Raw genomic sequence first — 13,745 nt, 5'->3', positions numbered from 1 at the left:
TTTTCATTTATGTCATTTATTTTCACATTTAAAACTGTAGTGTCTATGCGGATAACAATGAAGCTGCACCGATTGTCCAGGGCTGGAATGTGTACAGTAAGTGTTCCTTCTCACAATAACGTCACCTCACGTATGCCCTTAACATTTAACATAAAGACAAGCATCTAAGAATGATAACCCTAATCAGTATAGCTCGTGTCCCGCTGCTCATGTCTTCCACGGCCTAAAAAAAATCCCCATCCCCTCGCGTCGACTCGCGAGGGGGTTTGCCTCGCGTCCCCTCGCGTCGACAGAATCTCAATCACTTCTCAGCCGGCGAGGGCAGCGTTCAGCGCATTCTGCAGCTGGTTCACAGCGTTCTGCAGGTTAGCCTGAGCAGCGGCCAGGCCGCTGGCAGCAGCGCTCTCGGCAAACGACTGGCCGGGCGGCGGCACGGGCTGAGCGGCTCCGACGGGCGCCTCGGCCGCGAAGGACGTGGCTCCGGCGGCACCGCTGCCGGCGGGGTCCGGGCGGTTGCCCCCGAAGCGGTTGCCAAGGCCGCCGCCGACGGGGCCCGAGCTGCCGGACGAGCTGCTGGACGAGCTGGTGATGACGGTGGAGCCGCTGGAGACGGGACGACGCTGCGAGCCGCCGCCGAAACGGTTACCGAGCGTGTCGGCGGCCGCGCCTGAGGAGAGACAAGGCAGTGGGTTACTTATGATTGTTTGTATGGTTGGCACGGCTGAAGACATGGTTATCAAAATTAATGGTAAAATTATCACTTCATTAAAAAATGTAATGAAGATAACTGAGGCGACATCTTCAAACATCACGGTAATATCGGAAAAGAGCGGCTTTTCTGTTAGAAAAAAAAAATCGCCTTTGCTACCAAATTACACAGCCGTCATGTCACTGACATGGCCGTCAACGTGTCCGACTCACCTCCCACGGTCATGTCCTGGTTGTGGACGAACGTGTTGACGTTGGTGCTGCCGGCGCTGTCGACCGCGATCGACATGCGCACGCCGTACACGCCAGAGGCCGAGTCCTGGACGTCAGTCAGGATGACGCGACGCTGGGAAGAGTTCACCTCCTGCAAGAGAAGGAACATGCTCCGGTGAGATGGGGCGGATCCCTGGACAAGTCATTTTTTATTTTCAGTCGAAATTTAAAGAATTTGCTGTGCAGATTTTCAACCTCCTTGTTAAGCTATAGAAAAAAAAAACATAACAAAGAGTCACGTTTGAAAACAGTATGTAACCAAGGACTAAAAATGATTGACGAATTGTTTGATTGTTTAAGAAGTCTTCATTACAGAACGAAAATTGACATTGCATACGTGTGCACTCCCAATCTGTCAGTCCAACTCACATCGATATTGAGTCCGGGAATGTTCGTGAACGTGGCCTGCTGTCCGTCACGGTAGGTGACAAACACCTGGTTGTCCTTGACCCAGGTCAGCTCCTGGATCCTCTCGCCCCTGTCCAGACGGTAGTTGCATTCCAGCACTACTCGGGAGCCGAATTCGGGGGCCTCCGGTACCACGACATCCACCGTGTATCCGGAGACGACTGAAACAAACACAGGGACAATGTCAGAACGATGTACGGTCGACGACGACCCTGCGGTAATGAGGTTGTTATTAGCGATACCGCATAATCGGGAATTTAAACCGCCGTTGTGAGATTGACCGGCCTAATAACGTTCGTGACACACAGTAGGGGAGAGTGGGGAAAGATGCCCAGGGTTTGACTATGACATATATTATTCGAAAATGACGATCGGAAAGCCAAAACTTGGAGTTTCAACGGAAGCCGACATCATTTTTCTCCAAAAATATCACACTTTCGTGCATGAAATATGAAAACTTTTTTTGCTATTAAGCATTTTCCTGAAGAAGTGAAAGGGGGCATCTTACCCCACAGGGTGGAAAAGACGCCCCCTGGCGTTGGGTAAGATGCCCCCCTGCACTATAAGTGACATAAATAGGCACGTGAATCGTCTGAAGGAATCAGTAGTCCCTTCGAGCCTGCAGTAGACACCAAACGTCATCGTAAGGGCCCTCAAAAGTAATCGTAAGGGGCTTCAGAGGTCATCGTTAGGGCCATCATAGTCCAGCGTGGCCAAACAAGCCTCCGTGGTGGCGTTCGGAGACCACTGTGGGGCCCTTCATGATGCTTGAGGGCCCTCAAGTCCATCGTGGGGACCTCAGATGCCAGCGCGGCCCGTGGAGCCAACGTGGGAGCCCTCAAAGGATGTCGTGAGGGGCCCTGGAACCAATAATGGGGCCCACAGAGGCCGTCGTGAGGGCTCTCAGAGTCAGATGCCGCCCAAAAAGTCGCTGTGTGGGCCGAGAGACCGGCATGGGGAGTACTCGACCGTACCGGACTCTCAATAGTCCCAGATCGGCTTTTGTCTCTCATCACAAGTATGTAATAAATGATTTGACGGGCTGCTTGAAGGACAGCCTACGGATTTAGGGGGGTGTCTTTCCCCATCAGGACAGGGGGCATCTTACCCCAAGGTACCGAAGTAACATTAAATCAGCACAATTTGTTAGCCATAAAACTACACCCTGAAACAAACTGTTTGGGACACAGTACACGCATGTTAATGTATCACGACTATAGCAAGGGACGCAAAAATTATCTACCTTCTTTGATATTTACAATGTTTTGACGCCAAAATATTTTTTGAAAGCAGCAAATAAAAAACATGCAATCACCAGCCAGCCGTTGCCCAACTGAGCTTCGCAAATTTTTGTGCAGTTAACAAGGCAGGCTTCCGCTTTACGCTAAGAACATTAATTTCCAGGTTCGATTCTTTGTTTCCCCGCTAGAGGGGGTGGGGCGTCTTTCCCACCCTGGGCATCTTACCCCACTCTCCCCTACTCATCAGCCACTCCGGCGCTCTCACCAAATGAGCAGGGTCGTTCACCGGGTGAGGAACTCGGGGTGCTCATTAGATTCATTGGAAAGTCATTGGAAAGTCCGCCGTCTGTTTAGGTCAACGTTATTACGGAACGATTACATGTGAGGTACTTCTGATGCTGCCTACAAAACTCGAAAGTAAGCAGCAAGCACACAAATGCCTACCAAAACACGCAGACGAAGCCAGCAGGCCTTCAACACGCCTGAACGTCGATGTGAGTGCAAAACGTCATTTTGGTACAGCTGAGTGCAGATGTGCAATGTGCATGAAGGACTGTTCACTGCAATCGCGTTATGAGATATACAACAATGGAGACATTCGGAACCGATCGTGATTGAATAGGGTTCGGTTGGGCTCCAGGACACGCCTGACTGCGAGTCAAATTGGCTGTTCATTGTTCAACGTTGAACAATGCTAGCAATACGTGCAAAGGAGAGGAAGTTGACGCATGCTTCACAAAAAAAAACTAAATGGATAACATGCTGAAACTGACGACATCTATGCAGACTGCGAGAATCGGACACTATTCCACGTAACTGGAAACAGAACACGGCAAGGCGGGACTGGCGTGTCACTTCCGGTCTCATTGTTCGGCTTCCGGTATTGGTGGGAGAGACCACCCAAAGCGTAGAACTCTCGTGAACGCAGAACCGTGACCCCCCATCACGCCCCACTCTGGACAATGACTGTCAGCGCAACCTCGTTGTGTGTTGACGCACTTTGTGCTTCGTCATGGTAGCTCATACCAAATCCAGACGGTAGTTTCTAGTCTATCCCCGGAACAATTGGCTTAATGAGATTTACTAATTGGCTGTTTGGGCAGATAGATAGTCGTCCAAGCTCATTATCCACTCACGGCTGGCAAGCATATCAATGTTCGATTAGGAAATCCCGTCCCAACACAGTAATTAGTTGCCTGTGCAACTGTGGTGTTTTGTGATGACGTTGTAAACGTTATGAATCAGCACTTTAAAGTTTGTTGAGAGTGCGACACTGAAATCGTCCATCGGTGTTCATGTTAAATCCTTGCTAAGTCCTTGCTGCATACAAGCTAAATACTGGTGCAAAAGGGTATTTCGGTGAAAAATTCATACTTATCTGCCGTGGATAGAACGCCATAAAACGGCCAAGATGGGCGAGTCCCGCGCTCCGCTCGTGTTCACAGCGGTATCCACCAGGGCTGCGGAGTCGATGGATTTTCAGTGACTCCGACTGCGACTCCGACCCCTGCTCTGCTTCCAAAACCCAACTCCGACTCCGACTCCGACTCTGGGCAGAACTATCGACTCTGACTGACTCCAATTCCGACTCCCGACTCCGCAGCCCTGCCAGGTCTGTGGAGTCGATGGATTTTTTCGGTGACTCCGGCTTCGACTCCGGCTCCGGTTTCCAAAATCGACTCCAACTCCGACTCCGGTCAGAACTGTCGACTCCGACCGACTCCAACTCCGACTCCGACTCCGACTCCGACTCCGCAGCCCTGGTACCCACAAATACCCACATATTTCCTCACATCACATTCCATCCTCAATTTGTCCATCCCCCAAGCAGCACATGTTTTTCGAGTATTACGTGCTTAAAAAATTAAAAACTTGTGTTCATGTCTAGTGAGTAGTGACCAAAATGAGTAAATCCTTCCCGATGTCACGAAAACATCGACAGTCCTTTCAACCCTCTGTTCCCGAATCGTCTGTTTCCCAGAACTGGTAAACATTTTAATCTGATGTCTACGGATCGGTTTGACGCAAACACCATCGGTTATCAACCAGTAACTAAGCGTGGCAATTGCACTTAACACCAACAGCTGTCAAACAGGACAGCTTAACCTTGAAGCTGAAATCCAGCAGGAAAGCTGCAGGCGGAAGCAGAAGCTGACCCTCAAAGTGGGAAAATAAAAATGAAAAGTATTATAATTGTTTATTCTAATACTCACTTTAATATAAAATCCCGTTATTTTCACTTCAAGACGTGAAGGTCAGTTACGTATGAGACCAGTCTATGATCACGATGCGCTAGTTAAAAGCAGGTCATCTACCACGCTTCACAGCTCCTGAGCCGCATTTGCCAAGGACAGAGCAAAACTGGAGTTTTTTAGACCGGTCTTAAGATGGTCTGAGCCAAGGTCTGAGCAGGAAAAATCCGTCCTGCCATAAGCTGATCCGTTGCAGTTGTGTTGAATATACCTCAGAGTATTGAAATACTCATGTGTCATATCATATGGAGCAAAACATGTAAATGAAGCCACCACAAAACAAAGGTGTGAAATTATATCAAAAGGAAAGAAAGCTAAATAAGGGAGACGTTCACATGCATTGTTCGAAACTGATATGTGTTAAGTAACTTGTCTTTTGCCACTGAAGAAAGCTATTGCCCGTAGAATGGTATAAACCTCTCCAAATATGACGGTCTTTTTAGGAAACGACAAGCTACTGTTATACATACATTATAGTGACACAGATAGGGGTTGAAGCCTCATGACTATACCGAAAGTTGATAAAATAAATCCCCTAAAACCTGTTAAAGTAAAAACTCCATGACCATCACTACTTTGGTATATCAAGCGATAACTGGTGGCTCCTTGCAGGAACACTGACATGTATTGGGCCTAAAGGTCATAGGTATGCACTATGCATCTCACAGCTTCCGAAAATGATGAAAAAATGTTTTCTTCGTACAGAAAATAAACCGATCAGACAGTTTGAATCGTTTGCACTGGATGGCAGGACAGCATAATAAGAAAAAACAATCAAGCTTTTTGTAATAATCATTTTCTATCTCGTAGGCTCTGATCCCGCCTTTGTCTTACCCTTTGGGCCCTTGACTAATTTATAGACAATAAATAACAAAAGTCAGTAGCAAACGACTAAGCGACATAACTGTGAGCGGAATCGCCTTTACCCGGTGAAAATGAGGAAGGAACCGTGGTCAGAACGTTTATCCAGACATCAGCAGAAGCGGAGCAGCGACGCACTTAGCATCTACATTCTACACCGGTGTCTGCTGGCTGGAAATCCCAGCCGGTCGACCGGCCGGCCAGTCGGCTGATTCACGGAACAGGTCGGCGGTCACGTGCCCAGCCGTAGCAGAAATCCCCAGCTTATGGTGGGGGCGGGGGAGGGCGGGGGAGGGCGGGGGGAGGGGGGACGATGCCGGCTGTGCAGTGTGCACTGTGCATGGAGACAGACGACTTCAGGTAATTATTTCGCCACTCGACAGTCTACTTCAGGCGTTATAATTACTCAGGTAAGAATGAGCAATGAGCATTGAGCATTGACTGTAGATGTAAGTACCATCAAAGCGGACATTCTGCAGTTGGCTTAGCCCGAAGATCATCCATAGATGTTCACAATTAGCATTTATCTATACGTTGCATGTACGTCCTAATTAGTTCCACTAGCTTTTTTAAAGCCCTCGGTCACAAAACAAGCCGGAAATAGCATGGGTCCGGATGACACAAAAGAAAGTCTAGAACAAAAGCTTGTTTTCGACAGCAACTGCAAGGTCATTCAACGCCAGAAGCCGCAAAAAAATCTCAGCAGAAGAAAATAATGTCAATTATCAACATCTCAGGATAATCCATTTTTCCTACAATAAACAATCTGAGACTGGAAAGTTCACAATGTAATGGACATGTCGAGTAACAATTGGAATTTTGGCAATAGAACACAAACAAAGTATGGAGTTTCCAGCCAGAATCGCTACAGTTTTCACATTGTGTGGGTTGATCTGTCAGCTCCATCGACATCAAAGCTTTGAGCTTCGTCGCATTTTATCACCATTAGGGCTTTAGCCGGTGCTACTGCACTTTCCAGCCACGGTTTGTTGTTTCCAGCTCAAAGGCACTGTTGCTTGCCGGTTGAGGCACTGCTGTTTGGCCTTCACTTTCCAGCTTGTGAGTTACCATTCCGGATTTTGAATTCTGTAGCTGAGTTAAAAGTTGTCAATGCTTGAATTTCAAGCTAGTTGTTGCATAAATCATTTCCAGTAGCCTTCAGCGGGGCTGGATTCAATACTGGGCTACCCATGCAAGTTGTCACTGAAACGTCCAGCTATCGTTACCAAAACTTCAAGTGATGTCAGTGCAGATTCCAGCCAATGCAGCTTCCAGTGACTGTCACTGATCTTTTCCACAGCACGGTCGCGGAAGGCTTACATCTCCACTCTCCAGTCATCTAATCTTCCAGCTACTACCGTCGTTAAACCAGTTCAGGTGTGCGATTTCTCCGAGACCGTGATGCAACACAATACAGCGCAGTATGTACGACATGGGAATTCCTGGCTCGTATGCGGGTCGATTCTCTAGCTCTCTGTGCTGTTTTCCGAGAGGAACTCAAGGCCGATGGACTGAGACCTGTGGGCTGTGGATCTGTGAGATGAAGCCTGTAGGCTCACGGTCTGGTGCCTGCCTGTTGATTGGGGCTTTTGAAGCAACAAACACTGCTGACTTGCCAACTGTGCAAATGGACGCTTGGAATCGGACACGGTCATGAATAATTAATAGGAGGCTGTGGGCAGTGCTGTTGCTGCCGGAGTTCCGTTTTGGCCTTAATTGGACATGGCGAATCGATTGAAAAGAGCGACATTCCTTATTCAATTCCAAAAATACTGCACGGTAACATAAAAATTAAATACAAGGATACAGCTAAACGAGATTCTGAAGCCTGGCGACTCGACTGCCTGCTGCAGTGCGACATATATGGTGATACAGCCATATCGGTATTAGCTAGTCTGCCGAACCAGTTTTGTCTGCACGGGCCCCGCGCCGTCCGGCGGCCGCTGCCGGGTCTCGTGGGACTGCCCCGAACGGCTGGGGAGTGGGGAGTCCTCGCGCGGGCTCAAAGGGCGCTCACGCGAGGGCCGCCACGGCCATGCGTGCCTCTTATCAGAGAACGAACTTCCTCGTTCGTAAAGGGAATTTGATGAGTGTGCGCGAAGAATTCAACATTCTTGTAAATGAGTGTCTGACCGTGACGATTTATGACATGCAATGCAACCCAACGTAGAGGACCTGTGTTGGCACGGGGAAATCTTGTGCGTGCACATTTAACTTTTAAAGACCGTTGTTACAGACCCATTCCACCGGTTATATTATAAGGGCAATTAAAAAGCCATTTTTATTATAAGTTATAGTGTATAGACATTTGTGGTTAATCCACATTTGAAGTGCATTTTAGGAATGAGGGAGGCATTTGGATATTAGCTTCGCAGGGTTACGCCGAAATTTTCCTTGTTGATTCTTCAATGACGGACGATTTTTTAGACAACGTTATCCAGATATGTTAATGAGCTTATACCCATGTATACCTACTATCAGCGAGCTTCATCTGCCCAAGTATATTTCACAGGATCGGACCATTTTATATGACAAAAGTACAGACCTAACTACCTAATTAACTCGAATGTATCTATATATAAGAGACAATTCGCCGCTTAATTTGTACAATAAATGGTGCATACCGACAGAAGGTCTCAGCTGTAATACTATCGACAGTTGGTGCGCTAAAACATGGAAAAATGTGATAAATATCAAAATAATTAGGTGAGGACAGCTATCTTATTCAATATCAGGGGCCTGCTGTAATTATTAGCCCAATTGCTGTTGAATAAGGTCAAAAAATGCGAATAATCAGGATTGATGCACTGAAGTTATTCACAAAGTATTTTCGCTCAGTGTAGTTGACAGTTGTTGACATAAATTGTTATGTAAAAAAATCACCGAGAATTGTTGAGTCATAGAGAAATGCCAACTGTTATCCATAGGAAGTAATTGCCTTATAAGGTAATTGATATATATTAATATAAGGTAATAAACAAAAAATATGTATACATATTTTTTGTTAAACCTTTGGCACATAATAACTCTTGTAAACTTCTAAGATTTGATACAAATTACTTGTGAAACAGTCAATCTATCGGTTGTTCCTCAGCATCCCTTCGAAAGCACAGCTTTTCTGTAGTTTCAGTGATGCTTTTCGATGCTAAGTGATGCTTTCCGCGATGCGAGTCGGATGGACTTCGCTCAGGCGGTGTCAGGTCGCTGCCGCCGGGGCCAAGCTGTGTCCGGGCAGGCGGTGAGTCAGTGAGCGAGATGGACTGACGGTGTGAGGGTGCGCGCTGAGGAATACAGAATCTACAAGCTATTTCGGCAATCATGGCGAACTTCGACTTGAAACTTATCCCGGAGTATGATGGCACTAGTGACTTTTCGTGTTGGTATGAGAAGGTGGAACTGGTGTGTGGCCTGCAAAAACCGGCAGTGGACTTGGCCGTGGTGGTGCCGTTGAGACTGACAGGGGGTGCCTCGGCTGTTTATCGCCAACTGAGTGAAGCCGACAAGGCGGACGCAGGGAAAGTGAAGGCGGCTTTGCAGCGTGCGTTTGCAGTCGACAAGTTTAAAGCCTACGAAGAGTTCCGAGATCGCCAGCTGCGGGTCGACGAGTCCGTCGATGTGTTTCTGGCGGACCTACAAAGACTGTCGTCGATCTTCGGAGGCATTAACGAAGAGGGATTGAGCTGCGCATTTGTGGCAGGACTGCCCGAGTCCGTGCGGCACGCTCTCCAGACAGGCGCCCGCATGGAGTCCCTGTCTCTGTCGGAGATGGTGGACCGGGCCCGTGCTATCCTCTGTCGAGATAGCGTTCTGGGGGTAGCTGCAGCGGCAGACCACCGCGGTCCGCGCCGTCAGGAAGCCACCGTTTGCTATGCGTGCGGACAGCCCAACCACTTGGCCCGCGATTGTCTTCGTGGTCGAGGTGGCCGTGGACGTCGAGGTGGTTTGGGCGGAAGCAGGCTCTGCTTCCGGTGCAGCCGACCCGGCCACGTGGCAGCTACCTGCCCGGAAAACGGCGGCGGAGAGGTGGCCTCAGCGCCAGCCTCCTCTCCGGCTCACCAGTGAGTGGCGCTCTGCCGACCACGCGCCTGTCGGTGGACGGAGTGATGTGTCGAGCCCTCGTGGATACCGGATGCACCGTGAGCGTCGCGCACTCCTCCGTTTGCCGCCGCTGGTCTGCGGAGCGAATCAACGTTGTGACACTGAGTGGAGAACGATACGCATGCGAAGGCAGAGGTTACGTGTCAGTGCAGACCATGTTTGGTGCTCGAGTTGAGTTGGAAGTGCTGGTGTCTGCTAGAAAGCCTTTGAACTTTTCATTCATTCTGGGAATGAACGGTGTGACTGCTCTGCAGGGCGTGTTCGTTAGTGCATCCAGTGAAGTGAACTTTGGAGTGGACTCAGCTGTGCCGGCCGCTCCAGTTGCAGCGGCTGCCAGTGGCGTCTCGGATGGAGCAGCCTCATCGCTGCATCCGGGCTGCAATGAGACGGCGGCGCAACCCGAACCGACACCGACCGACCTGCACCCGGACCGGGCACCAGTTGTGGATGCACCAGATTATGCCGTGTACTTTGATCCGACATCTAAGGCGTGGAGAATGAAATGGAAGTGGACTGACGGAGCAGAGCCGGAGTGCTTGCAGAACACTGTCGCACAGTACAGGGTGCCGTGTGACGCTCGCCGTGAATTTGACGATGAACTCAAACGTTGGGTGGAGCAGGGCTGGCTTATTCCCTACAACGAGTCAGAGCTTGGCCCACCAAAGGGTCTGGTGCCTTTAATGGCAGTTCAACAAAAGAACAAATCGAAAGTGAGACCTGTGCTTGACTATCGTGAACTGAACAATTACTTGACAGCTCACACAGCTGACGCAGACGTCTGTGCGGACCAACTGAGGAAGTGGCGACGACATGGCGAAAACGTTGCGGTCGTAGATCTACGTCACGCGTATTTGCAGATTCAGGTTGACCGCCAGCTGTGGCCGTTTCAGACGGTGATGATCGAAAACCAGAGACATTGTTTGACACGGCTCGGTTATGGATTGTGCGTGGCTCCGCTCGTCATGAAGGCGGTGATTCGGACGGTTCTGGAACGTGACGCGGACGTAAACCGGGCAGTGCTTCCGTACGTGGACGATCTGCTGGTGAACGAGGACATTGTTAGCGCAGAGCGAGTGGTGGCTCATCTGGCGAACTTTGGTCTCGAGTGCAAGCCTCCAGAGCGGGCGGCAGGCGGTGCGCGTCTGCTCGGTCTGCGAGTCTCACGGGAGCTTGGCAGGCTGGTGTGGAGCAGAGACAACCCAGTCGGACCACCACCGGCTGTGCTCACGCGCCGTGGAGTGTTCTCGTGGTGCGGACGCCTGATCGCTCACATGCCCGTGTGTGGTTGGCTCCGCCCTGCCGTGGCCTGGCTGAAACGACGCGTGAATGACGTCACACAAGGATGGGATGACATCACCTACGACGGAGTTCTGCAGAAGCAGATTAGTCATGTCGCGGCTCGGTTAGCCAGTCACGATCCGGCACACGGTCTGTGGAGCGTGCGGAGCGACCGCGCTGTGGTTTGGGTGGATGCGAGCTCCGTAGCAGCGGGTGTGGTGGTGGAGTCACCTGACGGCGACGTCATTGAAGACGGATGCTGGCTGAGGAAGGATGAATCCACACACATAAATGTTGCGGAGCTAAATGCGGCCGTGAGAGGCATCAACGTGGCCGTCGCTTGGGACATGCGTGTCATCGATCTGCGCACGGACTCGGTCACAGTGCACCGTTGGATCAACGATGCATTGAGCGGCCGCACTCGGCTGCGCACCAAGGCACACGGAGAGATGTTGATCAGACGCAGGGTCGACATGATTCGACAGCTGGTGGATGAGCTCGAGCTGTCGCTGTCTGTAACTCTAGTGCGGAGCGCAGCGAATCGAGCAGACGAGCTGACCCGAGTGCCGAAAGACTGGGTGCGTGATGAGTCATCGCCTGCAGCTACTGAGACAATGGCCGGCTGCGAGGCTGCGGCCAATGGGCTGGCATTGCCTAACTCTGATGACGATTCATCGGGTTCGGCAGTACTGAGAGGAGGCGATCAAGTCGCAGCTGCAGGTGGTAGCAGCGCTGAGGTGGATCGGATGACGCCGCGGGGAGACTCGGCCGGCGCGGCAGAGGACCGGACGGAGGATCAGCTTGCACCAGGAGGCTCTGCTGATATTGCGGAGGCCATCGCAGGAGTGCATGACCGCGCCGGACATCCCGGGGTTCGTCGGACACTGTACTTTGCACGGCGTGACATTTCAAAGGACGTGACGCGAGCTCAAGTGCAAAATGTGGTGAGCCAGTGTGACGCGTGCCGCTCAATCGATCCGGCGCCAATGAAGTGGAGGCATGGCTCGTTGGAAGTGTCTGACGTATGGAAGCGACTGGCAATTGATGTAACGCACTACCGGGGCCAGTCGTTTCTCTCGGTTGTGGACTGTGGACCCTCGCGGTTCTGTCTGTGGCGACACCTGAGTCGTCCGGACGCTGATGTCACGATCGCTCAGCTCGAACAGATCTTCTTCGAGCGCGGGGCACCTGAGGAGCTGCTTTGTGATAATGACACCATCTTTCGCAGTCGGAGTTTTGCGGCTTTTGCAGCGAGGTGGGGCGTGCGTCTTCGATTTAGGGCGGTTCATGAGCCGGCTGGCAATTCGATAGTTGAGCGGAACCATCGCACGATCAAGGTCATTGCTGCGCGAAAACAATGCTCGGTGGCCGAGGCAGTCCACCTGTACAATGTAACGCCGCGCGAGGGTGGATCTGCACCCGCGAGTGTCGTGTTCCGGTACAATGTGAGGGACAATGTGCGGCCCGCTGCTGCACCGCCGGCGCCCAACCCCGTACCAGTGAACAGTGAGGCAGCCGCGTATCGTGTTGGCGACCCTGTCTGGGTACGTCGTCGGGGAACTCGGTGTGTTGATGCGTCGCGTCCCGGCACGGTGTCTGATGTCGTTTCTGAGCAGGTCGTAGAAGTCGATGGAGTGCCGTGGCACGTGAGAAATTTACGCCGACGGAATGCCGCCGTCGAGGAGGGGCCCGTTAGTGAGGGCGACAGTGAGGGAGAGAGGGACGGTGAGAGTCTGGTCATTACCGTGCCGGTGGTGAATGATGCGGGCTCAGAGGGGAACAGTGGGCCGGAAGTCGTGGAGGGAGAGTCAGCTGAGATTGTGGGTGAGGAGGAGCGACAGATTCCACGTAGAAGCGAGCGGGAACGTAGACAGGCCCAGTATTTCCAATCGATGGGTTGATCCTTCGAGATCAAGGGTGGAGTGTAGTTTCAGTGATGCTTTTCGATGCTAAGTGATGCTTTCCGCGATGCGAGTCGGATGGACTTCGCTCAGGCGGTGTCAGGTCGCTGCCGCCGGGGCCAAGCTGTGTCCGGGCAGGCGGTGAGTCAGTGAGCGAGATGGACTGACGGTGTGAGGGTGCGCGCTGAGGAATACAGAATCTACATTTTCACAACAACAACAAACATCACGTGAGACCGCAAACAAACCACAATCGCGTATCAACAAAAACAATGGTTGTTTCTAGCTTACCACCGACCTCTAAGCCTGTGCTATAAACTCACCGGTAAGACCCGCCAGGAGCGCCACGGTTGTCTGTGCTGTCCACATGGTTGCTCGTTCTGGAATGACGGGACCGACCAGCCGGGTTCCGAGCGAGTCTGGCGAGTCTCCCCCTCCCCTCTGCCCCGCGCCCTTCGCTCTACCGCCACCAGTCACGGCGACGCACGGTGGACCGGGGAAGCATCCAGATTGCGACAAAATGGTAGTATATAGTTCTAGCTTTGGAAGAGCCGAGGTTTTAGGTTACGGATTACGGAAGCACTAGTCTGCTTTCTTATTCATGGATAACGAAAACCCGATTGTGCATATCGCTAATTACAATATGAAAGCAATTAGAAAACTCACCGCAGTCCGACCGCAGATACCGTCCAGGCAATATGATCACTCGTCGCTTGTCAGTCCAC

General features: G+C 51.2%; 1 protein-coding gene across 1 annotated transcript; it reads right to left on the bottom strand.

Annotated features, from left to right (window-relative positions):
* LOC122389370 (putative lysozyme-like protein) lies at positions 1 to 13,447 on the bottom strand. The gene is made up of 4 exons (XM_043381298.1): positions 13,344 to 13,447; positions 1,351 to 1,550; positions 922 to 1,072; positions 1 to 667 (listed from the first exon to the last, which is right to left on the bottom strand). Exons 1-4 carry the CDS (start codon positions 13,387 to 13,389, stop codon positions 309 to 311), a joined length of 756 nt encoding a protein of 251 aa, XP_043237233.1. The 5' UTR covers positions 13,390 to 13,447; the 3' UTR covers positions 1 to 308.
* Positions 13,448 to 13,745: the final 298 nt, after the last annotated feature.

The sequence above is a fragment of the Amphibalanus amphitrite genome, unplaced genomic scaffold (genome assembly GCF_019059575.1).
Source record: "Amphibalanus amphitrite isolate SeventyFive unplaced genomic scaffold, NRLGWU_Aamphi_draft 000356F_arrow, whole genome shotgun sequence".
Classification (NCBI taxonomy): domain Eukaryota; kingdom Metazoa; phylum Arthropoda; class Thecostraca; order Balanomorpha; family Balanidae; genus Amphibalanus; species Amphibalanus amphitrite.
The sequence above is the reverse complement of the archived record's forward strand: the minus strand, read 5'-3'. Positions and strand labels throughout refer to the sequence as shown.

Coding starts and splice junctions, on each gene's coding strand:
- LOC122389370 (XM_043381298.1), bottom strand. CDS start 13,389: ATGTGGACAGCACAGACAACCGTGGCGCTCCTGGCGGGTCTTACCG. Junction 1,551..13,343: donor GCTCCTGGCGGGTCTTACCG/GTGAGTTTATAG, acceptor TGTTTGTTTCAG/TCGTCTCCGGATACACGGTG. Junction 1,073..1,350: donor TTCCCGGACTCAATATCGAT/GTGAGTTGGACT, acceptor CTTCTCTTGCAG/GAGGTGAACTCTTCCCAGCG.